This window comes from Bos indicus, chromosome 1 (assembly GCF_029378745.1).
Source record: "Bos indicus isolate NIAB-ARS_2022 breed Sahiwal x Tharparkar chromosome 1, NIAB-ARS_B.indTharparkar_mat_pri_1.0, whole genome shotgun sequence".
NCBI lineage: Eukaryota > Metazoa > Chordata > Mammalia > Artiodactyla > Bovidae > Bos > Bos indicus.
In genome coordinates, this window is record NC_091760.1 from 83,531,565 (window position 1) to 83,557,919 (window position 26,355).

At 53.9% G+C, this 26,355-nt stretch overlaps 3 protein-coding genes across 11 annotated transcripts in view; 1 reads left to right on the plus strand and 2 right to left on the minus strand.

Moving 5' to 3' along the window:
- The window catches only part of ECE2 (endothelin converting enzyme 2), a 32,565-nt gene extending 25,931 nt beyond the window's left edge, over positions 1–6,634 (minus strand). Inside the window, exons 1-3 of one of the 2 annotated variants that reach the window (XM_019958700.2) lie at positions 6,395–6,634; positions 1,494–1,777; positions 509–823 (exon numbers count right to left, since the gene is read on the minus strand). In XM_019958700.2, the coding sequence (XP_019814259.2) occupies positions 536–823; positions 1,494–1,777; positions 6,395–6,590 (768 nt within the window). In that variant the 5' untranslated portion in view covers positions 6,591–6,634 and the 3' untranslated portion in view covers positions 509–535. Of the gene's footprint in view, positions 1–508; positions 824–1,493; positions 1,778–6,394 lie in introns of those variants that run through there. The other variant, XM_019958709.2, reaches the window with a different exon arrangement.
- Positions 6,635–7,368: 734 nt separating this feature from the next.
- ALG3 (ALG3 alpha-1,3- mannosyltransferase) lies at positions 7,369–12,710 on the plus strand. Of its 3 annotated transcripts, none has more exons than XM_070790964.1 (9): positions 7,369–7,594; positions 9,449–9,548; positions 9,642–9,789; positions 9,899–10,059; positions 10,542–10,662; positions 11,094–11,299; positions 11,441–11,517; positions 12,103–12,245; positions 12,389–12,710. In XM_070790964.1, the coding sequence occupies exons 1-9, from the start codon at positions 7,399–7,401 to the stop codon at positions 12,689–12,691; spliced, it is 1,455 nt and encodes a 484-aa protein (XP_070647065.1). In that variant the 5' UTR covers positions 7,369–7,398; the 3' UTR covers positions 12,692–12,710. The 3 variants fall into 3 exon arrangements, with proteins under 3 accessions (XP_070647065.1, XP_070647067.1, XP_070647070.1); XM_070790966.1 differs by having other exon boundaries at positions 11,441–11,516; positions 12,100–12,245; XM_070790969.1 differs by having other exon boundaries at positions 7,384–7,432.
- On the minus strand, positions 12,704–25,347 carry VWA5B2 (von Willebrand factor A domain containing 5B2). Of its 6 annotated transcripts, none has more exons than XM_070790918.1 (21): positions 25,200–25,347; positions 24,522–24,627; positions 24,150–24,294; positions 23,894–24,064; positions 21,753–21,984; positions 21,427–21,584; positions 20,766–20,897; positions 20,412–20,536; positions 19,871–20,065; positions 19,342–19,452; positions 18,819–19,027; positions 18,620–18,731; positions 17,980–18,165; positions 16,720–16,891; positions 16,317–16,630; positions 15,690–15,879; positions 15,231–15,587; positions 14,123–14,260; positions 13,944–14,027; positions 13,626–13,846; positions 12,704–13,539 (listed from the first exon to the last, which is right to left on the minus strand). In XM_070790918.1, the coding sequence occupies exons 3-21, from the start codon at positions 24,286–24,288 to the stop codon at positions 12,991–12,993; spliced, it is 3,795 nt and encodes a 1,264-aa protein (XP_070647019.1). In that variant the 5' UTR covers positions 24,289–24,294; positions 24,522–24,627; positions 25,200–25,347; the 3' UTR covers positions 12,704–12,990. The 6 variants fall into 6 exon arrangements, with proteins under 6 accessions (XP_070647019.1, XP_070647029.1, XP_070647050.1 ...); XM_070790928.1 differs by having other exon boundaries at positions 24,150–24,312; XM_070790949.1 differs by having other exon boundaries at positions 19,871–20,026; positions 21,765–21,984; positions 25,200–25,346.
- Between the last annotated feature and the right edge of the window lie 1,008 nt (positions 25,348–26,355).

Genomic DNA, 26,355 nt, shown 5'->3' on the forward strand with positions numbered 1-26,355 from the left:
ATGGCTCCAGTTCTTTTTAGGGAGGGGATAAGGTACTTGGGAATCTCAGGTGCATGTTACTGGCAAAGAAGGGTTGGCAAGTAAAAGGCAGGTCAGTCTGGCCTGGAAACACCATAATACCGTGGTCTCCTTGGGTAAATAATACAACCTAAGCAGGATAGGTCACCAGAGTTGGGGCTGGAGCTGGGGTCAGAAGCAATCTAGATTCAAAGTCTGCAGCCTTCTGTCAATTAATCTAGGTTGGATGGGGGTCAGTAGCAGGCCCCAGGGATGTAAGTGTCCAAGTCTGGCTGGCATGCAGAAGGGTTGTGCTGGAGATGAATTACTGGTGATTCAGTATGGTGGGGGAGGCAGTTGGGGAATCCAAGAGAGGTCTGTACCTGTATTTTTTTCATGTGGGGTTGCTTCCATCAGCTCTATATTAGACATGATGCCCCTGGGGTGTGAGCACCTTGGACTTGACCACCCTGAGTCAGGAATACCAAATACTTGAGCCTGGAGCAGAAAGGGAGGCTGAAGGACCACGTTTATGGCCTCACAGCTGAATGGCACTGAGGAAGTCCTCATGATCTGAGTCCTGGAGGAAGCAGGGTGGGGTGGGAGGTCTAGGGGGTGAGAGGATCTGTGCCCCAACGGCCAGCTGAGCCACACTGAGCTCTTTGCCCTTCTGCATAAGGTAGAAATGAAACTGGAAACCATTGCCATAGGTTGCATGCCTCAAGGACCAGCCATAATGAGCTTGAGCATAGTGTCTTGTCCGAAAGTGGGGGGCAGCAGAGGTCAATGAGATGAACCGACCCGCAGGGACCAGCACTCGGCTCACCTGCAAGGCAGATAGAGAAGCCATTGGTGAGAAGCCCACCTCCAGGTTCTTAAAGGTCAGTACTGCACCAGATCCCCTCCCAGTGAGACCTCAGGTTCTACCCTGCATCCAGTAGCTCACGGCTTTCCATGGCAAAAGGCTGAGGCTCCCTCTCTGCCTCTGGCTGTTCCATGGGTGTCAGGCTACATCTTAGATAGGTAGGAGCATGGGAATGATGTCAGATGCAGGGGGCACTGCTTTCCTCTCAACTGCTGACCTTCTCTATCTGGGGTCTGGCCACAACCTCATCTCTGTGGCAACTCAATATCCAGTCCTCAACCTCTGGGAGCCTGCCCACTCCAGCCCCCTATAATCTTGACCCAGCTTAACATCCTCTTCCTTCAGGTAACCAGAATCCTGAAGGTGACCCACTACTTGCTCCAAACCATGCCTCCTCTGGCTTCTAAGTTCTTCAAGTCTCCTAAAACCTTAACCCTTCATCCCCAGCTCTTTAAAAAAAAAAAAAAATTATTTATTTATTCTTGGCCTTGTGGCCTGTGGGGTCTTAGCTCCCCAACCAGGGATCAAACCTATGCCCCCTTCAGTGGAAGCGAGGAATCTTAACCACTGGACTACCAGGGAAACCCTCCCCAGCTCTTGAACAGCCCTCTTTCCCTTGTTGCTCCCTCACCTCATTTAGCACCTGGTCCACAGTGTGGACACCTTCAGAGGACACAGTCCAGGGATCCTGTTCACCAGTCAACAGGGCATCCAGTGTGCCCTTCTCAAGCACCACGTCGAAAGAGCCACTAGGGAAGCCCAGTGCCCGCACATCCATGGTCTCCCATCGCAGCGTGGGCACATGGGCATACCGAGCCCTCATGGCAGCCACCACTACTGATGAGTAGTCCACACTGGTCACATCAGGGAAGCCCCCAAGGAATAGCTCGTAGCTCAGGGCACTGTTTCCACAGCCTGGGGTGAGAAGGGGTGGGTGACAAAAGGTCTAGTTAGCTTTGGTTCTCACCTCCGCAATTATCTATCCACTCTTGGCCTGTTTTCTTGAATCCCAAAGGCTCCTGTACTGAGGGAGAAGCAGCATGGTACAAGAGCATGAGCCCAGGAGTCGTACAGATCTGGGCACATGTCCTGGCTCTATCACTCCTGGCTGTGTGGACTAAGGCAAGTTGTTTACATACTAGGAACTTGGATTTCCTTGCCAGAAAAATGAAGACAACAATACCTACCCTACATACAGGATGTGATGGGCTAAATTTAACAACTAAAACACCCAAAGAGTAGGAGCTCTGAACTTAAAAGTTCAAGGATTTGGGTTCTGATATCCCCAGTCATACAGCCCTGGTAAGTCATTCAACTCTCAACTTCAGTTTTCTCAGACTCAGAATGGGGACAATATTATAATATAAAAGTTACTCAGTCATGTCTGACTCTTAGTGACCCCATGACCTATACAGTCCATGGAATTCTCAAGGCCAGAATACTGGAGTAGGTAGCCTTTCCCTTCTCCAGGGGATCTTCCCAACCCAGGGATCAAACCCAGGTTTCCTGCATTGCAGGCAGATTCTTTACCAGCTGAGCCACAAGGGAAGCCCAAGAATACTGGAGTGGGTAGCCTATCCCTTCTCCAGCGGATCTTCCCGACCCAGGAATTGAACCAGGGTCTCCTGCATTGCAGGTGGATTCTTTACCAACTGAGCTACCAGGGAAGCCCCGGGGATAATACTGGCATATAGTATTATTAATAGGATAACACTACTATTATCCTAATTCCTAATCTCTCCTCTGATGACATCAACCATGGGAAGACTTCATGTTAGGGGTTTTTATCTTACTTGGGTTTCTAAGGCAGAATCAACAAGTAGAAGGGGAAACTTAAGTGGGGACACACAGTGGAGATGACTGCCTATGTTAGATTGGCCAGAAAGTTTGTTTGGGTTTTTCCATAACATCTTATAGGAAAACCCAAATGAACTTTTTGGCCAACCCAATAATTTCTTCATGTACACTTGAGCACCACATATTGTTGTTCTCTTGACGAACAGAGCTCCTGTCATTAAGGAGCTGATGCTCTGGTGAGGGCAGCAGATGTGTAATCAGGCAACTGCCTCATAATGTGATGAGTGTTTCAATAGGGACAGGCTGCAGGAGCACATGGGAGAGTCCCTGTCCCCACCTTAGGTGGGTGGGCTAACAGGTTCAGGTGAACTGACAACCAATCAAGAGTCTTGAAGAATCATAACACTCTGGTGGGAAGTTTCTGGGAAGCAGTCCCAAAGGGATGGAGGGAGGGTGGAGGTTAGAGGAGTGGATGTGGACCTACTGCCCAATGGGCATGGTCTTCCTCAAAGATCTATTGGCCTCTTCTAGGCCCTCTTGTGGTCAGTATCACCGAGAACAGGCCTGGATGACAGTTCTTGGTGGCCTCACATGGGGATCCCCAGATCTTGGGATCAGATTGCCTTTAATCCCCATTTGCCTCCCTAAGAGGATCACAAAATAAGCTGCTGGGATAGCCCTAATCTAGCAGGCAGAGCTTGGCACCTGGACAGATGCCAGATACTGCTGACTGGTCCTCAGCTGCCCTTGTTGTGTTCCTCAGACTCTGGGAAACAAGAAGAGTACTGTCTTGCCTAGGAAAACCCAATGTGTGCCTCCCAACACTGGAACCACAACAGGCTCTGGGACAGGAGGTGAGGGTGACTGAGCAGGAGACCCTAACTCAGTTCAGGCTGAAATCCCACTAAGTTCTCTGACCCACAATGCCTTCATCACCCAACACCTGACCTCATATGCCTGCAGTGCTCTGTCAAACTGTGGACAGACCCACTGTCCCCTTTGGTACAGGAATGGCATCTTCCAAGACAACTTTATTAAAGATGGAGGGAAAACAAAACTTGATCACAGAGCCACTTTATGCCCACAAAGCAGTGACTTGGGACTAACAACTAAGATGAGGCTTGGAACAGCTACTGTTTCCCTAGGTGGGGCCTTAGGGAAAAAGAGCTCTGGATCCAAGATCCAAGAATGCATCATATGGGAGCCCAGAGCTATGTGAATGCTATCCCCAACACCAAGCGACTGAAGTATAAACCAGAATACCAGTTCACTAATTAATAACAGGAAAAATAGCCATCATGGGGTCTGGACAGTCAATCCTCTGGTCAGTCCCTTGTGTCTCTATAGGAAATACACACTTAAGACAAAAATATAATCAAAAGATTCTACAGAGCTTGGAGTCAAGCAAGAAGTGAGAACCAGAGAAGTATAATGACAGCAAAATGGGGCAAGCACATACACTCATCAGCAATGAGGAACCTAGCCATAGGGACTAGACACACAAGTCTTCAGGCAAGGTCCTCTTTCTCTGAGCATTCCCAGAGAAAGTGCCTCTCTGACTCCCGTTTTCAATAATAATAATGATAGCTAACAGTTTTTGAACACTGGGTCTCACGCTAAGTACTTTATAAGGATTATCTCAGTTTATTTTCCCAGTAGCTCCATAGAGAAGACACTATTACAGCAGCCATCACCATTTTCAGGTTGTGGCAGCAACTGTATAGCCTGGAAAGCCTAACATATTTACTATTTGGCAGTTTTCAGAAAAAATTTACTGAACCCTAAGCTAGAACTCCGGGAGTTGGTGATAGACAGGGAGGCCTGGCGTGCTGTGATTCATGGGGTCACAAAGAGTCATACACGACTGAGCAACTGATCTGATCAGATCTGAAGCTAGAATAGGTCTCAATATTTTTCGCTAACTTCTAAGGATTGTCATGAGAATTAAATAAATTAGGAAGGGCCCACCACATTCCCTAGCATCAGGTGTTCAATGTGTTTCGTTAGGTGAAATGTGACATAGGGTACTCCCCAAGCTGTGGGTCCTGTTCTTAGATCTTAGGAATTCTGTCTGGAAAGTTTTTCTTTTTGATCTTTAGACATTTCCCTCCTCTATCCAGAAGAGGATACCTCCTAGTCAGGCAGAATTTAAGGCAGTGTTTCTCTACCAATCACCAGCATGAGAATCAGCCTGCAGGCTTGTTGAAAATACAAATCCCTGGGACCAGCCTTAGACCATCCCTAGAATTAGAAAATCAAAGTGGGTCTAGTTTTCCAGGTTATTACACTAAAGCTTGAAAAACATAGATCTATGTTAAATCTATAAATAAATGTAATGGTTTAAAGCCACAAAATTCAAGAGAGTTTTTAACCTCTGGGGGGAAGAGCTTTAGGGGCCCACACAGAAAACATTGAATATACAAGGCTTAATTTTGTTGGGCATTTTTCTAGGTTTCTTTCATACTCACTCAATCATCTTAAAAGCTGTAAGTATGTACTCTTTTTTTTTTTTTTTTAAGGCTGAGAAAATGGAGGCACATAAATTTAAGTATTTTGTCCAGGATCCACAGCTACCATTCCATGATTTTGTTCATGATTCCACAGCTAAGATTACATGTGCCAAGATCCCTACATAATTGGCTCCCTCCAGGGTCCAAGTTCTTAAGCACTTTCTGGTCTGAAGAATGCTCTATTTCTCAAACTGAGTAGGGTATATACACACATTCGAGTTATTATTTATGCTTTACATATATTACATATAAATGTCTCACATATGTGAAATATTTCACTTAATCATACACATGCTTTTAAAAATATCAAGATTTTGGGAGGAAATCCGTTACTTAATCAAACTTCACTGGAGCCCTCAAGACTGGCAGTTGGAAGAGAATTCCAAGGTTGGGGTTAGTTGGATCTCTCAGAGACCCATCCTGTTCTCAGTCGTGTCCGACTCTTTAAGACCCCGTGGACTATAGCTCACCAGGATCCTCTGTCCATGGGGATTCTCCAGGCAAGAATACTGAAGCGGGTTGCCAGGCCCTCCTCCAGGGGATTTACCCAATCCAGGGATCGAACCCAGGTTTCCCACATTGCAGGCGGATTCTTTACTGTCTGAGTCACCAGGGAAGCCCTACCCCTTCTGGGGAATCACACCAATCTTGATTGCACTCTCCCGTCAGAGGGCGCTATCCTCATCCTCACTACACACGGCGCAGGGGAGGAAGAGGGGGAGCGGGACGACAGAGGACCAAGTTTCAGTTAGTCTGGAGTCAAGAGAGAACTCTCTAGGAGACAATGACCCAGTGGCGCAAACAGAAAAGCGCTAGGCATTCCGCTCAAGGTGAACGCACGTGCCTTATCCAACTTGAATTCTCAGTCCCTAGAAGTGAATTCAGGGCTCAGAGTTTATGATTTGTCTTAAATCACACAGTCAACTAGCGCTGGGACTTGAACTAGGTCCTCTGAACTCGCCAGTGCTCGAGGCGGCCTCCCCAGGGTTCGTAACGGGGTCATGGGTTACCTACCACCTTCAGACTCAGAGACTGTCTTTCCCCTGAAGGTCCCGGGACTAAGAATCTCTTGGCTCCTGTTTGCCCCGGTGAAATACTGCCGAGATTCTAAAGGTACTGGATCCTGACTTCTGACTGGAGTGTCCTCGGAGAGCGGCAGGCAGAGCAAGGGGCGGGGCCCGTCCAACCATCTCCACCTGGACTGGGCAGCCCCGCAACTACCTACCTAGCACGAGGATACGGTCCAACGGCCGCAACTCCGGCTCTAGGAGGTCACGGAAGCAAGAGAAGTCTCCGAACCACTCGTAGGGGGCAGAGTCGGCAGCGCCCTGGTATCGCTGGTCCCAGTACTGGACCTCGCGGTACCCGCAGTTCTTCTCTGGTAACTCCGGCACCTGTGCGGAAGGCCCCAGACAAGCCATTGCTTGTGGTTGCCGGACAGTGAGGGCAACTGGCCCCCACCTCTAGGCGGGGCGTGGTGCTCCAATGTAGCCAATGAGAATGGTGGCATGTGGGAGGCGTGGCCTTTGTGTCTCCGCCCGGCATCTGCAGTTGCTCAACATAAACACGTGGAACTTCCGTCTTCTGCTAAGCGTTCGGAAAAGAATCTTCCGGGTGGGAAAGTCGTATCGTCCATACGCTGAATTCTCTGGATGCACTGCTCACTGACTTCTGAGAGTCACACTCATGGTGTCACACATTCCGGGTCGTCACTACCCACCTCATTTTCAGTTTGACAAGCTCTCTCCATTAAGAAGCCTGAATGTTAATAAAAGATTCATTTCTTCCCAGTTTTGAGCACCCGGAGGGCTCTGAGGGGTGGCGGGAGTAGAGCGAACACGGGTCTTGCTCTCCAGGGAAGACGGGCATGAACGCAGATATCAACACGGGCGATGTGTTATGCTGGGCAGGGGAGGTGAGGTGCGGAAGACCATGGCGCGGTCAGAAAGAAACGTAACGTTACTTTTCTGGGCAAACGTTCGATTCACATTAGCGCCTTTGCGCCCAGGGCTAAGTATGTACTGAGGAGTAAGACTATTCCTGCTCGTATGGAGTGTGCACTCCATCAGAGAAGACAGATGTGAAAGCAGGAAATTTTCGAGGCGTAAAAAAGGACTCAGACAACTCTGCGCTCAGTCCGTTGGGACACGTGGCGCTGGGAGCGGAACCTAAGTACCAAAGAGTCGGGCTTCCGGGGTAGCGGGCCCACAAGAGCGGCGCACCGGCAAGATGGCGGCAGGCCTGCGGAAACGCGGCCGGGCAGGTCCCGCAACCCGGGCGGCAGGACTGTGCGGGCAGTGGCTGCGGCGCGCCTGGCAAGAGCGGCGCCTACTGCTGCTGGAACCGCGCTACACGCTGCTGGTGGCCGCCTGCCTCTGCCTGGCGGAGGTGGGCATCACCTTCTGGGTCATTCACAGGGTGGCATGTGAGTGCGCCGAGGGGGAGGGGAGGAGGGGGAGGGAGACCGAACCCCCAATCAAAACTGGGACCCACATTCGGAACTCAGACTCCTGATCCACTCAGCCATCAATTGCAGACCAATATCTTTTACCCAAATCCAAAGTCTGCTCCACAGAAAACCAAACTCGATCTTAATCTCCCCCATAAAACCTGGGTCTAAATTAATGGCTGCTGCTGCTTGTCTCCGGAGAAGGCAGTGACACCCCACTCCAGTACTCTTGCTTGGAAAATCCCATGGAGGAGCCTGGTAGGCTGCAGTCCATGAGGTCGCTAAGAGTCGGACACCACTGAGCGACTTCACGTTCACTTTTCAGTATCATGCATTGGAGAAGGAAATGGCAACCCACTCCAGTGCTCTTGCCTGGAGAATCCCAGGGACCGGGGAGCCTGGTGGGAGGCCGTCTATGGGGTCGCACAGAGTCGGACACGACTGAAGCGACTTAGCAGCAGCAGCAGCAGCAACTGCTTGTCTCTATGGCTTTGGACACGTTACATCCCTTGCTGGGTCTCAGTCTCCTCATCTGTTGAATTCTGAGGTCTCGAAGTATTTTCTCTGTGATAGCGTTTTGTTGCAGTCAGTTGGGCATTATTGGTCACTCCTTTCCAGGCAGAAAGCACTGGATTTCAAGCTTACTTGCTAAAGACAGTTAGTTCACTACATATTTGCTGAGTGCTTATTATATGGCTAACACCATACTAGGTGCCAAGGGTATAGTGGCGAAAAAGATAGACAGATTTCCTACTTGTGTATGCGGACCTGGACAAAGATAAGTTGACAGAAAATTATATTACATTATATTCATCATAATGGTACTAGACCAAGTTCTATAATGGACAAAGGTGGGCACTTCAGCCAGACCTGAGGAGTCAGAGAAGGCTTCCTAGAGTCCTTTTCCAACAATAAGAGCTAGTTCCTTGAGGAAAGAGAGAAAGGGGTAGGGGGCAGATTATAGTCTAGGAGAGAATCTTGTTCCAAAGAGCTCCCATTGAAAGAAAGTCTACTTCCTTTAAAGAAATGAAATAATTAGAGTTGGAACACAGAAATCAAGTGAGGGTAGTACTAAGAGATGAGATTTCACATCATGAAGGAATCTGTAAGCTGTGTTAAGGAGATAGTATGGTGATTAAGAATTTAGAGCTCAAGAAAAAGAATTTAGAGCTCCATATGTGCCAATCTCAACTCTTCCCTTCCTAGCTTACTGATCTTGAGCTAGTTACTTAACCTTGTTAATTCATAATTTTCTCTTCTAAAAATGGGAATAATAAAAAAACTTGGTCTTTATCTAAGAGCCTTGGGGAATCACTGAAGGGTTTTAAGCAGAGAAATGTGATGTTTCTATTATAGGATGAGCTCTGTGGTTGCAGGGTGGACAATAAAATGTAGTGCAGGGAAAGTGGAAGCTGGGAGCCTAATTAGGGAGCTATTGCACCATTGAGGCTAGAGATTGTTACACCCAAATTGAGCGGAGAAGGATGAGACAGATATTTAGGATGAAGAAGAGGCAGGACTTGGTGACTGAGGGTTGGAAATGAAAGAGAAGTATCAAGGATGTTTCCCAGGTTTGTGACTTGGGCAAGTGAGAGGTTAATGGTGCCATTCATGGAACCCAGGAAGGGGACCACATATGGAGTGGAAAGTTCTGAGTTCCATTACAGACATGTTTGATTTTGAGATACTTGGGTTCATGCAGAGAATAGATCAGTTAGAGAAGGGATTATGATAGAAATCCCAAGAATGAGCTGGAACTCTGTGCTTTGATGGAGTGAGGCAGAGCAATTCTGGACCACAAAGTAACCACACCATCCTGTCCTTTTGCAGATACAGAGATTGACTGGAAAGCCTACATGGCTGAGGTAGAGGGCGTCATCAATGGCACCTATGACTACACTCAACTGCAGGGTGACACTGGACCTCTTGTGTGAGTAGGATCGGAGGTTCAGCGAGGATGGGAGGGGTTGACTGGATGCCAGGCTGAGTAGCTTGACCTGGACTCATGTTCCCTCTCTTCCAGGTACCCAGCTGGCTTCGTGTACATCTTTATGGGGCTTTACTATGCCACTGACCGAGGTGCTGACATCCGCATGGCCCAGCACATCTTTGCTGTGCTCTACCTGGCCACTTTGTTGCTTGTCTTCTTGATTTACCACCAGACCTGCAAGGTGAGTTCTCACCACCAGGAATAGGGGCCCCCAAACTGCGAGGGCTGGGGAGTGGGGACGGTTCAGGGTTGGTACGCTGACCTTATCCCCCACTGTGCCCACCTCTCAGGTACCTCCCTTCGTCTTTTTCTTCATGTGCTGTGCCTCTTATCGTGTCCACTCCATCTTTGTGCTGCGGCTCTTCAATGATCCAGTGGCCATGGTGCTGCTCTTCCTCAGTGTCAACCTCCTGCTGGCCCAGCGCTGGAGCTGGGGCTGCTGCTGTTTCAGGTCAACACCCCTCCCTTGTGGACCCTTCTTTCATTTTCTGTATTTCCATCATTTTCTCCCCAGTTTTCTGCAGCAGCAGGAGTAAGGGAGTGGCCAGACAGTGTAGGTCAGTTAAGGGCCACACTCGCATCCTGCGAGTCCAGGATGTGTAGAAAGTCTCCATCCCCAGGCGCCTACACACACACCACCCTCTTCCTATCCTGTTTCCTCCAGGCTGCTTATGTGGTTGGAATTGGTCAGTTGCACTTACTAAGTACTCAGTATATTATTTGTGGCTCAGTCTGAGTGTAGGGACAATGATTCAGCTCCCTATCCCAGCCTCCTCCCAGGCTGCCTTAACCCCTCCAGCGGTTCTGAGTATGAATGCTCACCCTCTGCCTGGAGCTTGCTGGCAGGGAACGGGGAGCTGCTGTGGTGATGGTCAGGGGTACATGGCCCTGATGAAGCTGATCTTCACTCTTCCTCCCCACTGTCCACTCCAGCCTGGCAGTCTCTGTGAAGATGAGTGTGCTGCTCTTCGCCCCTGGATTACTATTCCTTCTCCTCACAAAATTTGGCCTCCGTGGGGCCCTCCCCAAGTTGGGCATCTGTGCTGTCCTTCAGGTATTCCATCCCTACCCTGTCCCCTTTCTGATGAAGTGGCGGCCACTCTGTCTGGACTCCTTTCGTTTTTGAGACATCTTCAAAGCCAGGGGACAGTTTTGGAGTTGATTCTGATCTGGACAGCCATCACCTCTAGACTTTGGTTTCTTTAGCTATAAAACAAGGGTGTTGAATTAGATGGTCTCAGAGAACCGTTCTAGCTGTGCACATTTATGACTAGATGAATTTAAATATAAAGCACTGTTATTATGTCCTTCCTTGGCCTTTTTGGCCCAAGATTTTGGTCTGACTGGGTGGGCTGGCTTTCTTGCTATTCCTAGTGGCAATTAGGGAACCTCTGGGATCTATACCCTATCTCCCCTCCCCTCAGTGATTAGCATGAGGCTGAGGCTGAGCCTGGGCAGCTCTGCTGATGTCACGCTCATCCTCAGGTGGTGCTAGGGCTGCCCTTCCTGCTGAAGAACCCCGTCGGCTACCTATCCCGCTCCTTTGACCTTGGCCGCCAGTTTCTCTTCCGATGGACAGTGAACTGGCGCTTTCTCCCCGAGGCCCTCTTCCTGCATCGTGCCTTCCACCTGGCACTGTTGACTGCCCACCTCACCGTGCTCTTGCTCTTTGCGCTCTGCAGGTGGCACAGGTGAGAAAGCGGGGCAGTTCCTTGGGCAGACATGGGGGAAAGAGTGAAGGGCCTAGGCCTTAGGGGCTGCTTGGGGACACGTTGAGCTCCGTGTGGCCCACTGTGGCGGTTTGATAAGTTGTCTCAATGGTTTCTCCCCAGGACAGGGGAAGGTATCCTGTCGCTGCTGAAGGATCCCTCCAAAAGGAAGGTTCCACCCCAGCCCCTCACACCCAACCATATCCTTTAAGTCATGGGAAGGTAAGTCTTGCCCTCTCCAGGTGCAGACAGGGTCCTGGTCAACTAACCCTGGACAGCTGCTGCTCTGGGAGAGGGAAAGGAGGTTCCAGTAATAGCTACAGGGTCCATTCATAGAGCTCCTACTCTGTACCAAACCCTGTGCTGAGCACTGTACATATTTAAGCGTGTTTTATTCTTAATTCTAAATATCATTGAGTTACCATTATGAGGGGGCACCCTCTGCTTAGCGGTGTCTTAAGAGCTTTACGTATGTTTAAAGCTCACAAGAAACCCCGTTTTATCCTCATTTTACAGATGACAAAATTAGGGTTTTAAAAGGTTAAGTAATTTGCCAAAGTCACACAGCTAGTGAGTGATGGCTCCCTAGGCCTTACACCTCTAGATTTTATTGCCTCCACACAGACTGAGGAACAGGTCCAAAGAGGTTCAGAAATTTGCCCAAAAGTATGTATCTAGGAACTACAGAGCCAGGTGCTGTTAGACCCCCCCAAACTTTTGTCCCCCCTGCTTTGAAATCTCCCTACCCCTCTGCTCCTGCCCTTGGCCTTGACCACCGCCTACAGATTGTTTCTACCCTCTTCACCTCCAACTTCATTGGCATCTGCTTCAGCCGCTCCCTTCACTACCAGTTCTACGTTTGGTATTTCCACACACTGCCCTACCTCCTGTGGGCCACGCCTGCCCGCTGGCTCACTCACCTGCTCAGGTACTGGCTGGGACAACCCTGGGGGGAGGACAGGGGTGGGAAGCTCCTCATCCCAAGGCCATGACCGTGGAGGGGTAGTGGGGAGCTGAAGAGCTGCAGGTCTAGAGACAGGATGAGACCCAGAGCTTCTCCCTTCTTTCTAGGTTGCTGGTGCTGGGGCTCATCGAGCTCTCCTGGAACACATACCCATCCACGTCTTGCAGCTCTGCTGCTCTGCATGCATGCCATGCAGTCATCCTGCTGCAGCTCTGGCTGGGCCCCCAGCCCTTCCCCAAGACCATCCCGCACAGCAAGAAAGCCCACTGAGACCCAGCTGTTCTCTTCCAGTCCATTCTCGGGACCCCGGATGGGGATGGACTCTGCCCTTCCCAATAAACCAAGTCTCCTCTGCAGCCTCCGTGGAGGTGCCTGGACTAAGCTGTCAGGGACAGGCACGTGGCAGATAAAGAACTCATTAAGACAGTCCCAAGAGGCACTTTATTGCATAGGATCTGGGGGCTGTGGCTCTCTCCCCTTCTGCTGCAACTGCACAGAGCTCAGAGGGGAAGGGGTAGAGGGTGGGAGGGGCGAGAGAGAGCACAGGCAGGCACTTTTTGTGGGGGCAGGAGGATTCTGTGGAGGGAATGAGAAGCAGTGGGGACAGGCTGTCGCCAGCCCACCCCTTCCCAGCACCGAGAGGCCGGCTCTGGGTGGCAGTGACTTTGGGTTGGTTGGGGGGGATGCCAGCCGGAGCAGTGGGTGACCTTCACATGTTTGCGGGGCTGTAGCACAGCAGGTGGAGCTGCAGGTTCTGGTCCCAGTGACGCAGCAGCAGGAAGAGACCGCGGGCTGCAGCCTTGAGGTTGGCCAGGTCCAGGCCGTCGGGCAGGTGCTGCGCCCGCAGCCAACAGTCAGCCTTCGCAGCTGCCAGTTCCCACTCGCCGAAGGCCCCCGCACAGCGGTGCTCCAGCCACGCAAGCGCCACAGCCGTGGCCCAAGTCCGGCCCCGCAGGTCAGCGCCACCAGGCCCTTCCAACCCCTCTGAGGCCTCAGTGTCTGATCCCCGCCCACTGTCCACCTGGCCCGGACCCTCGGAACCCGAGCTGGGGGACGGGCTGCAAGAGGCTGTGGCGCTGCTACCCTGGCCAACACTGGGGGCTAGAAGTGCCCAGGGAGAGGAGGCCGAAGTGGGGCTGAGGCTGGCCCGGTGTGCAGCAAAGGGCGAGGCGCGGCACAGGCGCTCCTGCGAGATGCGCACCGCTGCACAGAACAGAGCGTCCAGGCGGAAAGAGCCAGGCGCCTCCTGCAAGCGCACCTGAGGAGAGAGGAGGTGGGGGGAGAAGCGAGCTGAGACAGTGCCCTGGCCCTGGCAGCGCCACCCTCCACCTCCCGAGTCCTCACCAAGGGCAGGTAGTCGTGGCCACTGCCTTCACTGTTGCTGTCATTGACTTGGCCTGTGTTGGGGCTGCAGGGTCTGTGGCTGTCTGGGCCTCTGGACTTCCAACGGCCCAGGCTGATCCGGGAGGGAGGCCGGGGAAGCGGGCGATGAGACCCTCCTATGGGGGCTGCATGGTCCCCCAAAGCAGAACTGGAGTTGCCAGTTTGGTCTGGGTCCCAGCCACCTGCCAAAGAGTCTTCCTTCAGTCCTGACTGGAGCCATTAGGTGGTGGTCCCTAAGCCTGCTGCTCCCTACTCCGTTTCCTCAAATGTGAGTGTTACCTTTAGAGTGGACAACTGTGGGGAAAGGAGCTGCATCTACATGGCTTTGAGAGATAGGAGGAGTACCTGCAGGTTCAGCTGGCTCTGTATGGGCACAGAAGATAGGGAGAAGTTTGGGAGGGTGGCCAGTGAGGTGAGAACTGGCTCCTGGGAGGTCCCCTGGGAGACCCTTTGCTTACCTGAGCTCTGCACCTGCAGGGCTGAGGGTAGGACCTCCCTGGTGGTAGCGTCCACAGCTACAGGACAGGTGAAGCAAGAAGGGGCAGAACTGACCTTACTTGTCTGAAGGGCTCGGAGCCAGGACCTCCGGGCGTGACCTACGAAACCAAGCAGCAGCTTGTGGGCTGGCAGGGGGTGCACACCTACCACCCACTCTCTACAAAGAGGCTCACAGAAAAAAAACCTTTACTCCCATATTGCCATGGTTTCTTCCTCTGTCCTTTTTTTTTTTTTTTCTTTTTTTAGCAGCACCTTCAGGCTTGTGGAATCTTACTTCCCTAACCAGAGATCAAACCTTACCCTGGCAGTGAAAGCGTGGAGTCCTAACCACTGGTCCGCCAGGGAATTCCCAGCCCTCTGTCCACTTTTGAACAGAACGGAGTTCCTTCTTGGGGCCAGCTCAGACTCCTCAACTTTGACAAGAAGTGGTTAGGCTAAATGCTCAACCACCTTCTATTAGCAAGGCTAGGCTCCTTTGCTACCCACAAATGCAACATTCTGGACACAACCCCAAGGAAGCATTGAGTGGTGCCTTTTCCATCCCCTCATTTCAGCACTGCCCTGTAGAATTTTCTGTAATGATGGAAATATTCTGCATCTGCATGATCCGGTGTGGTAGCCACAGGGTTCAGTATGTATTATTCCTTAGAGTCTCCACTAAGCATGTGAAGCGTGGCTAGTGCAAGTGAAGAACTGACATTTTAACTTTAATAATCTTCCTAAATGACAGATTTGTTTTTACATTATGGGCACTGTGAATCATTACAAGATGAAATTCCCTTTCTGTTGGCTGCTAGGAAACTTGGCCAGTTTTGGGTCCCCTGCTTGCAAGGGTACATAACCTCATAGTGTATATCTTTAATATAACCTAATTTTCTGTTCCTTTTATTATCCCTTCCCCCGACATTACCCTGCTTAATTTTTTTTTTCTTGATAATGTGGGTGAGCTGCCTCAAATCATTTGTGAGCAAGGTGAGGTACAGTGAGTGATCACACAGACCTATGCCTCTGCCACTCTCTGCCCCGAACAGTTTCCTTGAGCCCTGATTGCGCCCACCAGGAACTCACCCCGGTCAGCCCTGGTCTCACCCCCTCTTCGAAGAGCCAGCTGCTCATTGTCCCGAACCACAGAAGCTGCTGTCAGTCGATGGAGTGCTTGGTCCCAAGCATTATCTCTTTCGGGGGGTGATGGAGGCAGGGAGCCATCATCCTGAGGCCCCCACAGCGTCTCCAACCCAACACCCACCTCCCAGCACATGGGCTGCTCCCCACACAAGGCCCGGATCACCACATGGCAGCGTGGAGCTTGGGGAGGCTGTGCTACAGCTGGAGGGGCCAACTCCCCACTGAGGGGAACAGCAGTGAACAAGAAGGGTGGTTCCATCAACATGTCCCAGTCCATGGGGGCTGGGGAGAGCAGGTTTCCTGGGGAGAAACAATGGTAGGAGCAGGGGCCACGTGGTGCCCTGGGCTCCACCTCCCTACAGCCTCCTAGGTGACAAAACCCAGCTCCCCGGTAACCCTTACCTGAGTCATCCAAGCCCTGTCCCAGCTGCTGCCCTGGCTCAGGGCCTGGCCCATCGGGTGCTACACCCAGAGAGGGGTGCCGGGGGCACCCTGGGACTGGGTTCACCCGGCCTTGGGGGGATGAGAGGCTTCGGCCAGCCAGAGCCACTCTGCGTCGACGGCCCAGCACCTCAGCACTCAAAGCCCCAGTCTGCACATGAGAAGTGGAGTCCACTGGTCAAGGAGTGCAGAGCTCCTGGCCTGATCAGACATACATACATGAGTAGACACATGCCCTTTTGTCTGAAGCCCTAGATGGCTGCTCACCACCCTTAGGGGTGAGGCCAGGCTCCTTCTGGCCCCTGGTCCCCTTCCCTGTGTCATCTCACTCTATGCCCCATTCTTCCAGAGGAGGCTCTTGCTTTCCTGACTCCCTCAGACAGGGTTAGTCACCTTGACTCTGAACCCCCATCATGTCACGCTTCTGTGCTTGTCAACATGTGTCACATGGTATCATCATTATATATCATCATTACCTATCTGTTTTTTCAAGTAGACTTAATAGTAACCACTGCACAATCTATGGCATACAGCCAATGGTCAATAAACGTTTGCTGGATACATGGTGGGATGTGGGTTGAATCTCACCTTGACTGGAGCCAGTGGAGATGGAGGCAGGGGACAGGAACGGGAGCTGGCAGATTCTCCCCAGGCTAGGCTTCGGCAGCCCTGCTGAGAAGGGGGATCCAGGGGAGTGTTGCCCTCAGGGGAGCCCGGGCCCTGGGAGACAGGGGATGCGCTGCTGCCTGTGGAGCCTGGGCCTGGCTCTGGGCTGGCAGAGCAGTGGGTGAGCACATACTGCTCCCGGATGTACGAGGACTGGAAGATGCGGTGCCATATGGCTGTGTCAGAAGAGGGATTAGGTCCGGGGTCCGTGACTGGGTCTGTCAGAGCATCAGTACCTATGGGGAGGCAGTAGAGCAGATCCCAGCCCTGGGCTCTCCACGACCCACTTCCCCTCTAACACACACACACACCCCCAGGCACTCACTCCGCTCTGAGTCCCCAGCAACCCACGGGCTGGACAGCTCTGCTGACACAGTGCCTGTTCCCAGTGGCTCTGAGGTGCCAGTGGGCTCAGTGCCAGGGCTGGTGGCAGATGGTGCTTCCTCTGGGGATGGGAACACCGAGCCGCCCAAGCTCTGCCAGCCAGGCTCTTGGCCCTGGAGAGGGATAGACATTGAGGGGGGAAAAGAAGCTGATTATAGTTATACACTCTTTTTCCAAACAGGATTTAAGATGGCTCACTGCAAGAGGCAATAAAGATTATAAAGCAGAAATTAAAACCCAGTACTAAGAAAGGAAACATACATGCTGACCAGAGCGTTACTAGAGCTGCTATCACTGGGCTTCAGGTTTGGCCCTGAGCTTCCTGGCAGCCAGGAAAGAAAGGCAAACAGTCCATTTTATGGCTCTCCCAATCAAAAAGGAGCTAGTATGATTGGTTCTTCTAGAAAGATAAAGCTTTTCCTAATAAAAATAACTCATTTATCCAACTCCACCTCTGCGTCAAGTATCCTACCAACAGCGTGCAAGTCATGAATTTCTAATTAAACACCCCTATGAAAAAAGTCAGTGTAAGGGGCTCAGAGAGGTTGACTGACTTGCCCCAAATCAAATGGTCAGTACACAGAAGAATTGGGATCTGAGATTTCATCAAGACGATGCTCTGTGTGGCCCTGAGTGTTACAGGAAATAATCTGCTGCTGCTGCTAAGTCACTTCAGTCGTGTCCGACTCTGTGACCCCATGGACGGCAGCCCACCAGCCTCCCCCGTCCCTGGGATTCTCCAGGCAAGAAAAGTGAAAGTGAAGTCGCTCAGTCATGTCTGACTCTCAGCGACCCCATGGACTGCAGCCTACCAGGCTCCTCTGTCCATGGGATTCTCCAGGTAAGAGTACTGGAGTGGGGTGCCATTGCCTTCTCCTAGATGTTGCTTTTTGTAGGGCACCGTGTGAAACAATGATCAGATTTCAAAAAAAACCTCAAAGCTAATGTTGGTGCTGCTCTCTGTGTGCTTCAGTGACTACAGGCATCACTCTGTAGGACAGCTCAGTGGGAGATCTTATGAGGGGGGCAGGCTGCAGTCACCTTGAGGGACCCAGTTTGGTCCCTCCTGGGGAAGTCTAGGGGGTAGCAGTAGATGAGTTTGGCAGAGAGAGGCACTGGGAAGAGGAAATGGGTTTTGAGGAGACACAGGGGCTTCAGCCATCCCAGGCCCACCTCCCACCGCCCCCCAACCCAGGCCTACCCCCGGGGGTTGGGACCGGAAGCTGTCCACCCTGAACAGTGAGCAGTAACCAAGAAGCTGGTCGCCAGGATAGAGCGCAGGGATCTCCCGGGGTGTCAGCAGGGCCTCCACTGCATCCGGAACAAACCAGTCCACAGAGATGTCACTCAGCGCGGGCTCCAGTGCTTTCCTCAGGGCCTGCACCAGCTGTGAGGAATGACCAGAGGGAGCCCATGAGAGAGAAGGAGGTGCCACACAGCCGGTGGAGTGGGGAGGCCACCCTTCTGGTGCCGCTATCCACCCAGTGCCTTGCTGAGGCAAGCAGGACAGGGTCAGGCTGGGTCAAGGGGAGGAACGGGGATAGGAACAAGCAAGGAGACGGAGTGTTCAGTCCTCAAGGCTTGGTGTGAACTGTCCTCCTGGCCTGTGCCATGTGGATGGGGCAAGGCTTTTCAAAGATATGGCTCAGTACCAGGACAAAACTTAGGACAAGATTGGGGGAGTAGTCAGAGGCCATGTCCCCCGCACCTTTGGCCTCCTGCAGCACCCCACAGCAGGGTGCCTGGAGACCTCACAACCCGACCAGGATCTGTTTCAGACTCAGTGCCACTTGGGAGAAGGACCCTGAGGAGAAGGGAGCAGGGCCCAGGCTCAAGCTCACCATGGGCTGCAGCCTCTCCCCAGGTCTCAGGAAGTAGGCCTGGCCCCGGCTGACAGCAGACAGACCCTGAAGCAGCTGGCGGCAGGCGCGCCCCAAGCCAAAGGAGAAGCACCTGACAAGAGAAGGGGAGCAGCTGCGGCCTCAGTAGCCCTCTCTGGGGGCCAATCTCAGGAGGCTGGCTCTGCCCACTCCATCCTACCTGGCTGCCCCTCTATGCCACCTCATGAGCTCCAGGGTCTGGTGGGTCACAGCAGCCATGGGGGAGGCAGCAGTGAGCAGGAAAAGCTGCCTAGGGTGGGCCCTTTGCTGGGGCTGCCCCAGGGCCCAGTCCAGAGCAGCCCACACGTCCGGGGTGCCGTCCACAGCCTGTAGCATCTCAACGCTCTCACAGATCAGCTGCACAGCTTCCTGGGGGAAGAAGGCTTGGGCTGGGCACAGCGGGCTGGGAGGACTCTGTGTGTGCACACCCAGTTACTCAGATGTTTCTGACTCTTTGCGAACCCTGTGGACTGTAGCCCACCAGGCTCCTCTGTCCATGGGATTTCCCAGGCAAGAATATTAGAGTGGGTTGCCATTTCCTCCTCCAGGGTACTTTTCAACCCAGAGATCCAACTTGCGTCCCTTGCATCTCTTGCATTCGCAGGTGGATTCTTGACCACTGTGCCACCTGGGAAGCCCCTGAGATGTCTCCACTGACCCCCAAATCCCTAGGTCACACTCACATCACTGCAAGGCCGGCTCTCTGGGAAGAGGGGCTGCACCGAGATGCCAAACATGGCAAGGTTGATGAGCGTCTGGGGCGGGAGTGACTTCACAGCCAAAACGATGGCATCCTGGGGAAGGCCAGGGAGGGCAAGGTGAGGCAGGCCCCACTGGCATCAAGATCAACAAGGGATGAGGGGCCAGATGAGAGAATCTGGGCAAGGACCTGTGTGTGACTGTGAGAGAGACCCCAGTGTGCAAGGGAAACTCTGAGTTCCTGTGAGAGACATTTGGGCACGTGGCCACAGAGGTGCATGTGAACCCTGGGGTTTGGGATTGGGTGTGACCTAGTGAAACTTTATGTATGAGAGGTGGGTCTTGTAATCTGGGAGAAACACATGTGTGTGAGTATGAGAAGGAGAGAGGTAGGGGCGTGTGTGTGTGTGTGTGTGTGTGTGTGTGTGTTGTGTCTTTGAGAGGCAGCCCCCAGCCCACCTAGACCCACTGCCTCACCCAACCCCCAGCCCACCCACACCCTGCCCCACAGGCCTTGTGTGCCACACTACTGCCATCCAGCAGAAAGAGGAGCTCCCGTGTAGCTGTGCCCAGGTGTCCGGGCTTGGAGCTCAGGTCCGGGCAGAAGCTCAGCACCAGCACGGGGTTCAGCAGGATATCCTTGTGGAAGCGTCGCTGCAGGAAGCACACCTGAGCACGGGAGCCCCGAGTCATCCTGGGCCAGGCTTCCTGAAATTCCCACCTGGGCTGGCAGCAGGACCTAGCCCTGGGACCTTTGTCCATGCAATCCACCCAGATGGGGCACCCTTTTGCGTCATCTGAATAAAGGCAACGGCAGAAGCAGGTGGCTGTCCTCTGCCTGTGTCAGTCCTATGCCCCATCCTCTGAGACACGTTCCAGGGAGACTTGCGTGGGCCTCCTGTGATAGTACTCATCAGCCTGTCTCAGTGGTAGCAGCTACTGAGAGCTCCCACTGAGAGTAGAGGCCTCCTGCCCATCCCAACCTAAGCCTGCTCCCCTGCTCCTCCTGCATTAATGCAGCCAGAGGTGAGGCCAGGACCCCAGGTCATTATACCTGCCGGTCCCCATCACTGTCCCTTCGCAGCAGCCTCTGGAAATCCCGGCGGGCTCTCACCCGGGCCTCGTACTCTGCTGAGCTCAGACTGCCGGCCTCCAGCATCAGGTGGGGCTGGTGAGGCTCTGGGGAGGAAGGGACACAGCTCTGTCAGAGAAGCTCCCATCTTTAGACCCCAAGCACGCAGCCCCACTATCCTGGGAACACTTTGCAGGCTCAGCCTCCCTGCACTGCCGGGCCCACCCTCACCAGTGACTCAATTGTTTGGCTTTGGGCCCAGAAATCATTGAAAAATGCTCCCCAGGTGGTCCTGAAGCAGGCAGCACTAGCCCACCGTGTGCCCCAGTTTCTCACCACTGGGGTGCAGCAGGATCTCCAAGGCCCGGTCACAGCGGTGGCCCTCTGCCAGTGTGACACAGATGGTGGCTGCAGAGCTGGCATGAGGTGGGGCATCAGCCCGAAGAGCATGAGAGGGGCTCTCCAGTCCTGAGGGAGGTAGAGGCAGAAAGAGGTGATGACCACGCCATCCTAAGCCAGTCCCAAAAGCACTAATATCACCTTCCCAGACAATAATGGGGGCCCGGGGGCAGGATCATGACTGATTCAGTTCAGCTCTCAGAGTCCAATCTATAGGGTAGACAAGGAGGGGTCTGCCTGCTTTCACGGACTGGGAGGGGAAATCCCAAGTGTGTTCCTGGCTGGTCAAATAGTTCTGTATCAACCAACTGCTGATTTAACATCCTCCTCTACCTTTTGCACAAGGAAACTCAACTTCATCACTTGGACTGGTCTCATTGTAAGCATCGCTCTTCTCACTGGTGAGTGGAGTGGAATGTAAAGAAATGACATCTTTAAACCTACAGGTGTGAGTGTTGTGTGGAAGTAGCCAGCGGATGATCCCAATGGGAGACTAGAGGTTCCTAGGTCTTAGGTCCCCATCTTTTTTGTACTGCGTTCCTCCCATCCCTGAGCCTTGAGTTGTTTCCCAGTCGGCTACACTGGGAGGGATACCCACCTGCCAGCAGGCACGGCCCAGTCACCAGCATCTCAAAAGAGAAGGTGTACGGGGCAGGGCAACGGGCAGGGCCCAAGAACACATCCCGAGGAGCAGCTGACTCCTCCCAGGCTGGCCCTTCACCCTGAGGGCTGCTCACTCCGAAGCAGCTGGTGGGGCTGGAAAGGAACATGAGGAGGGTCACTCGGCCACTACCAGGGTCCCTAGCCCCTCTGGCTGACTGGCTTCAGCCCTTCCCCACCCTGCCAATCCCCCAGGACACCCTGCCAAGGCCCCCTCACCCGCACTAGACCCAGAGAAGCCGAGGGAGGGACGAAGAGAATCACCATAGGCCCAACCTGTCGTCACAGAGCCCCGGAGGCCTGGGGGGCCCCGGTGGGCCTGGCGGGGCCAGAGGGGTGAGCACAGAGGGCAGAGCCACGTGCAGCACCCCATCAGGCCTGGAGGGCAGCTCCCGGCTGCTCCGCAGGGTCACTGTCATGGTGCCGGCCGCGGCGATGAGGCCTGTGGGCAGCACCAGCGTGGACCGGGCCTGGGCCAGATCCAAGACAAGATGACCTATGAGTGAGGAAAGGGATCAGAGGGGGCTGGAAGCAGAGGAGATGGGGGAATACAGGGTGGGAGCAGGCACAGAGTCAGGGAGCTTGGGCAAGGAGAACTTTGTGAGGTTGGAAGGATGCTGGGCATTGGTGATGTAAGATGGAGGCGTGAGATGAATGGCGGTAGGAGAGGCAAGTTGATGGCAGAGGATCTGGCTGTCATCAGGAAAGGCAGAAGTGACATCACTGCTGATGGAGAGCTGAGGAGGAGAAGGGGGATGTCCACACCACCTCCAAGGTCCTGTGGGACCCATACCCTCTGCCTCTCTTTCTTTACCTGCTCCAGCCTGTTCAACCCGTAGGCCTCATTTCCCTAAAAAATGCTTACTGACATCTCCCATTGCCTGGGACCCTCCCTGCTCACAAATACCCTGCTCATGAATGGTTGAGGGTTGAGGACTCCCCACTGCCCACTAGCTGTGGCTCCAGAATTTTATTTATTTATTTTTTGTAGCTCCAGAATTTTCTGCCCAAGAGGAATTCAGGAACAGTAATCTATTTGGAAGCTGGCTAGAGGACATTTGCATACCAAGTACTCCATTTTACTTAGACCAAGGGGTTTGTTTGGGGACTGGTGACATCATGGGCAGCATCGATGCTGCTAAAGGGAAGATGGCCAGGTGTCTAAGGTGGAAGTCAAGACCCTATGTGGTCAGGCCCCAGCCTACCTTTACAGCCCTCCTGGGCCTCATTTCCCCAGGATGATCATTTACCCGTTCTTCTGAAAAATACTTGCTGAATGAATGAAGGGGAGGAAAAAATGAAAGGAAAAAATGGGGGTAAGAAGGAAGAAAGGGGCTTCTATCTCCAGCACCTGAGGCTTGGGACAGCCTGATACAGTGAAGAGAACACAGTGTCAGGTTTTGAGTCTCTGCTCTGTGACTTCTGTCTTTTGTTTAGCAACTGTCTTGTTTAGAGGAGCCTTGGTTTCCTCATTTATAAAATGGGGGTCATAATTATATGACTGTGGTGAGGAATGAATGAGACAATATACGGGAAGCACCCAATATGTAAAAGGCTGTTGCTGTTTCTCTTGTCATCTGTTAGAGGGGGAAGGAGAACAACACTTGCATTACATACCTCTCTGGATTCAAAGGAGGTGACATCAGTGACTGAAACCGGGAGTCACTATGAATATGAGGCATTTTATCACCATTACCCAGTATAACTTACTTCTGAACCTTTGCTTACACCGTTGCCCCTGAGTAGAGTGCCTTTTCTCTCCTCTCAACCTTCCTAATACATCCCACCCTTCCTTTCAGTCAAATGCTGGCTTCACCTCCTCTGAAATATTCCTGAGGCCTCAGCCCAGAGCTCCCTTTATCCTCCAACTACCTGCTGGGCTTGTGCCAACTCTCAGCACCACTGCATTCTGTCCCTCTTCTTACCCAGATGGTAAACCCCATGTGCAGGAATCAAGTGAATGCACAAATAAATAAAAGAATGAAGTGTGAGCCAGGAATCCTAGGGGAGGGCTTCTGTCTCCTCCCCCAGCACTCTCTGAGCCCCTCTGTGTCACTTTTTTTGAGAGATGCTGGGACTCAGAGATGACCAAAACCCCCGTCCCAGGCCCCGGAGCTAAAGCTCCAGAGGGGAGGGAGAGCCTTGTGGACTGCCTGCTGTGTCTGTCCACCTGGCTGCAAGCCTCGGATCAGGCCTGGTTCACATCCCACCAGCACCTGGTCAGCGTCAGGGGCCCAGTCCTCTATGGTCGAATGAAAGGGTGAATCAATGAAAAAACAGTGACGGGGAGCGGGGCGGGCGGATGGGACAGGGAGGCGTGGGATGCAGAACGGGTGCTTGCAGAGGGGTGGGATGCACAGTGCGTCTGCTTTCAGGAGATGGGGCGGGGAGCGCCCGGGACTCACCCTGCGCGCAGCGGCGGGGCGTTGAGGCCCCCAGCGCGGGGCCCAGAGCGCTGCAGCAGGCGGCCTGCGAGCGGCGCCGACTCTGCAGCTGGAAGGAGACGCGCCGTCCCGCGGCCTCCGCCTCGAAGCCCGAAACCACTTCAGCCTCGGCCAGAGGATACACGAACACGCCTGGGGCGGGATAAGGGCACAGGCGATGTCGGACCTTGCCAGGCCGGCGCTGTCCACCACCCCACGCCCCCCGCCCGGGCCTCACCGTCCACCGGCTGCGGCTGCGGGTTGTGGTAGGTGAGCCGGGCCCGCAGGCTGAGGCAGGGTCCGTTGGCGCAGGCCCGGACCCAGGAGTCCGTGAGGGGCAGCGGCGTCCAGCTGGAGGGGCAGTACAGGCCGGGCATGGTGGCCTTGGGGGAGGAAGCGCTCTATGAAGGGTGCACAGGGTGAGTTCGGGGCGCCGGCCCCACCCTCCTGAAAACCGGCGGGGAGATTTTTAACTCCGGCACGGGGACAAGGACCTGCACGGGGCGAGAGGCTGAGCCCTGGGGCTCGACCTGGCGGACAGGTGTCGAAGGGAGGGAGACTGGGGATGGAGGGTGGGGGTGGTGGCGAGATGGGCATCGTCGCCGGTTACCTGGGAAGCCTGGGAGGAGCGCAGCTGCAGGCAGCACGGAGACCGGGGAGCGGAGGGTTAATGTTTAACTGGAGCTCCGGGCGCGCAGCAGTCCCTTCACCGGCTCCTGGAGGGGCGGCGGGGGTGGGGGGAGTGGGGTGTCACAGTTGTTCCATTACCCCCCTCCCGGGCCTCACCGCCACCCCAGTACCTGCCGGCCCCCCGGGGCTCCCCGCGGCTGCCAGCTGTTGGAAGTGGCGCGGGTGGAGATACGGAAGATGCTCTGGGTGGGGAGCAAGGGTTTAAAGGGCCAGCATCCTTCTGGATGCACCTAGTCCAGCAAAGGTTAGCAGGGGCGGAGTGGGATGGAGAGCCAAAGGGCTGCAGTCTTTCTCTGGCTCCTCAACTGAGGGGCGCTGAGACGGGCTGCAGGCCGGAGTGGAGGGGGTTCAGTTGGGAAGAACAAAGTGGGAAGGGAAAGGAAGGGGTCTTACGAAAGCAAGAGCGGGAGAGGTGATCGGGGGATTCCATAGGATCTGTCCAGGGCACCTCTCCCCATCCTGGTAGAACTGATCTGGGATGGAGGTTGGGGGTGGGTGTGCGCTGCAGTCGCCGCTGCCCCCACAGCCGAACTGTCAGGGGGTGCTGCGGGCTGGGTCTAGGGATCGTCCCCCTCCCCGCGGGCAGCCTTAGCCTCACCGTCGCGTCATCTGCGGAGTTCTGGGCCGCACGACAGGACTGGGGTGGGTGGTGCTGCCTCTGCGCCCCGGGCTTCCTTCAGTCTGGACACCTGCGAGGCGCCCGCTCTGGACTCCCGCTGCGACCGCTCTGGGTCCGCACAGGGGCGTCGGCCCTAAGGGTGCAGGTCCCGCCCCCGCTCGGAAGGCCGCCCCTCCAGCCGGTCTCGGCCCCGCCCGCCGCTGCGGCTGGGCTGCTGCTCCCCGCCCCGTTCGCGCGCGGTACCGCCTCCGCGCCAGCCCCGGCCGCTCCAGCCCCTGCAGCTCCAGCCAGACCCGGCACCGCAGTGCAGGAGCCGCATCCCCGCCGCCGCACAGCCCAGCATCAGTGAGAGACCCGGGCCTTTGAGGCCCCTCCCTTTCTGTCCTTCAGGAAATGAGGCGTTCTGCAGGTGCAGCAGAAGGGCTGCAGGCTCCCCCAAACCAGCACTGCAGCAACTCCAGCTACCCCGATTATCCCACCTCTACCCTCTTCACCCCTCACCCCCACAATGGCTCAACTTTTCATCACTGCAGAGACCCTAATCACTGCAGCGAACCCCAGGGCCGCATCACCATAGGACCCCCGTCCCAAAAGCTCGATCCTTTCCTTTGCACAGTGCTCCTCCATCACTGCACAAACCTTCTCCATCCTGCAGGTGTCTTCAGCTAGTGTGACCACTTCAGTCCACTCCATGCAGTGATTCCCATCACTGCAGCGATTCTTCCCCCTCCAGCTGCCAACCTTCCCACCACTGCAGTGCCATCTCCTCACTTTTTTCTGGGGATGGGGAGGGTTGGCGGATTGCCCTCTCAGGCTATAACTTCCAGGAACCTTCAGTTGTCCACCACCTTGGAAGTGAAGCCTTTCAACCTGCAGAGCCTTCTGGTGGCTGTAGACTGCCCCCATCATAGAAATGACCTCCACCCCAAACACATCACTGCAGCACCTGCAGGAGAAAACATCCCGGCAGCCTGTAATCAGGTTCCTTTGTTATTGGCTGGACTGACAGTGTTATGCTGCAAAAGATTAGGAAAGTCCATAAAATCTTCCCCCAAGAGCCCTGGGAAAGTGACCATGTCTGGTGTCACCCATGCAAACTTTCTTGCAGCAGCCACACCCAACTTCTGCAAAGAGA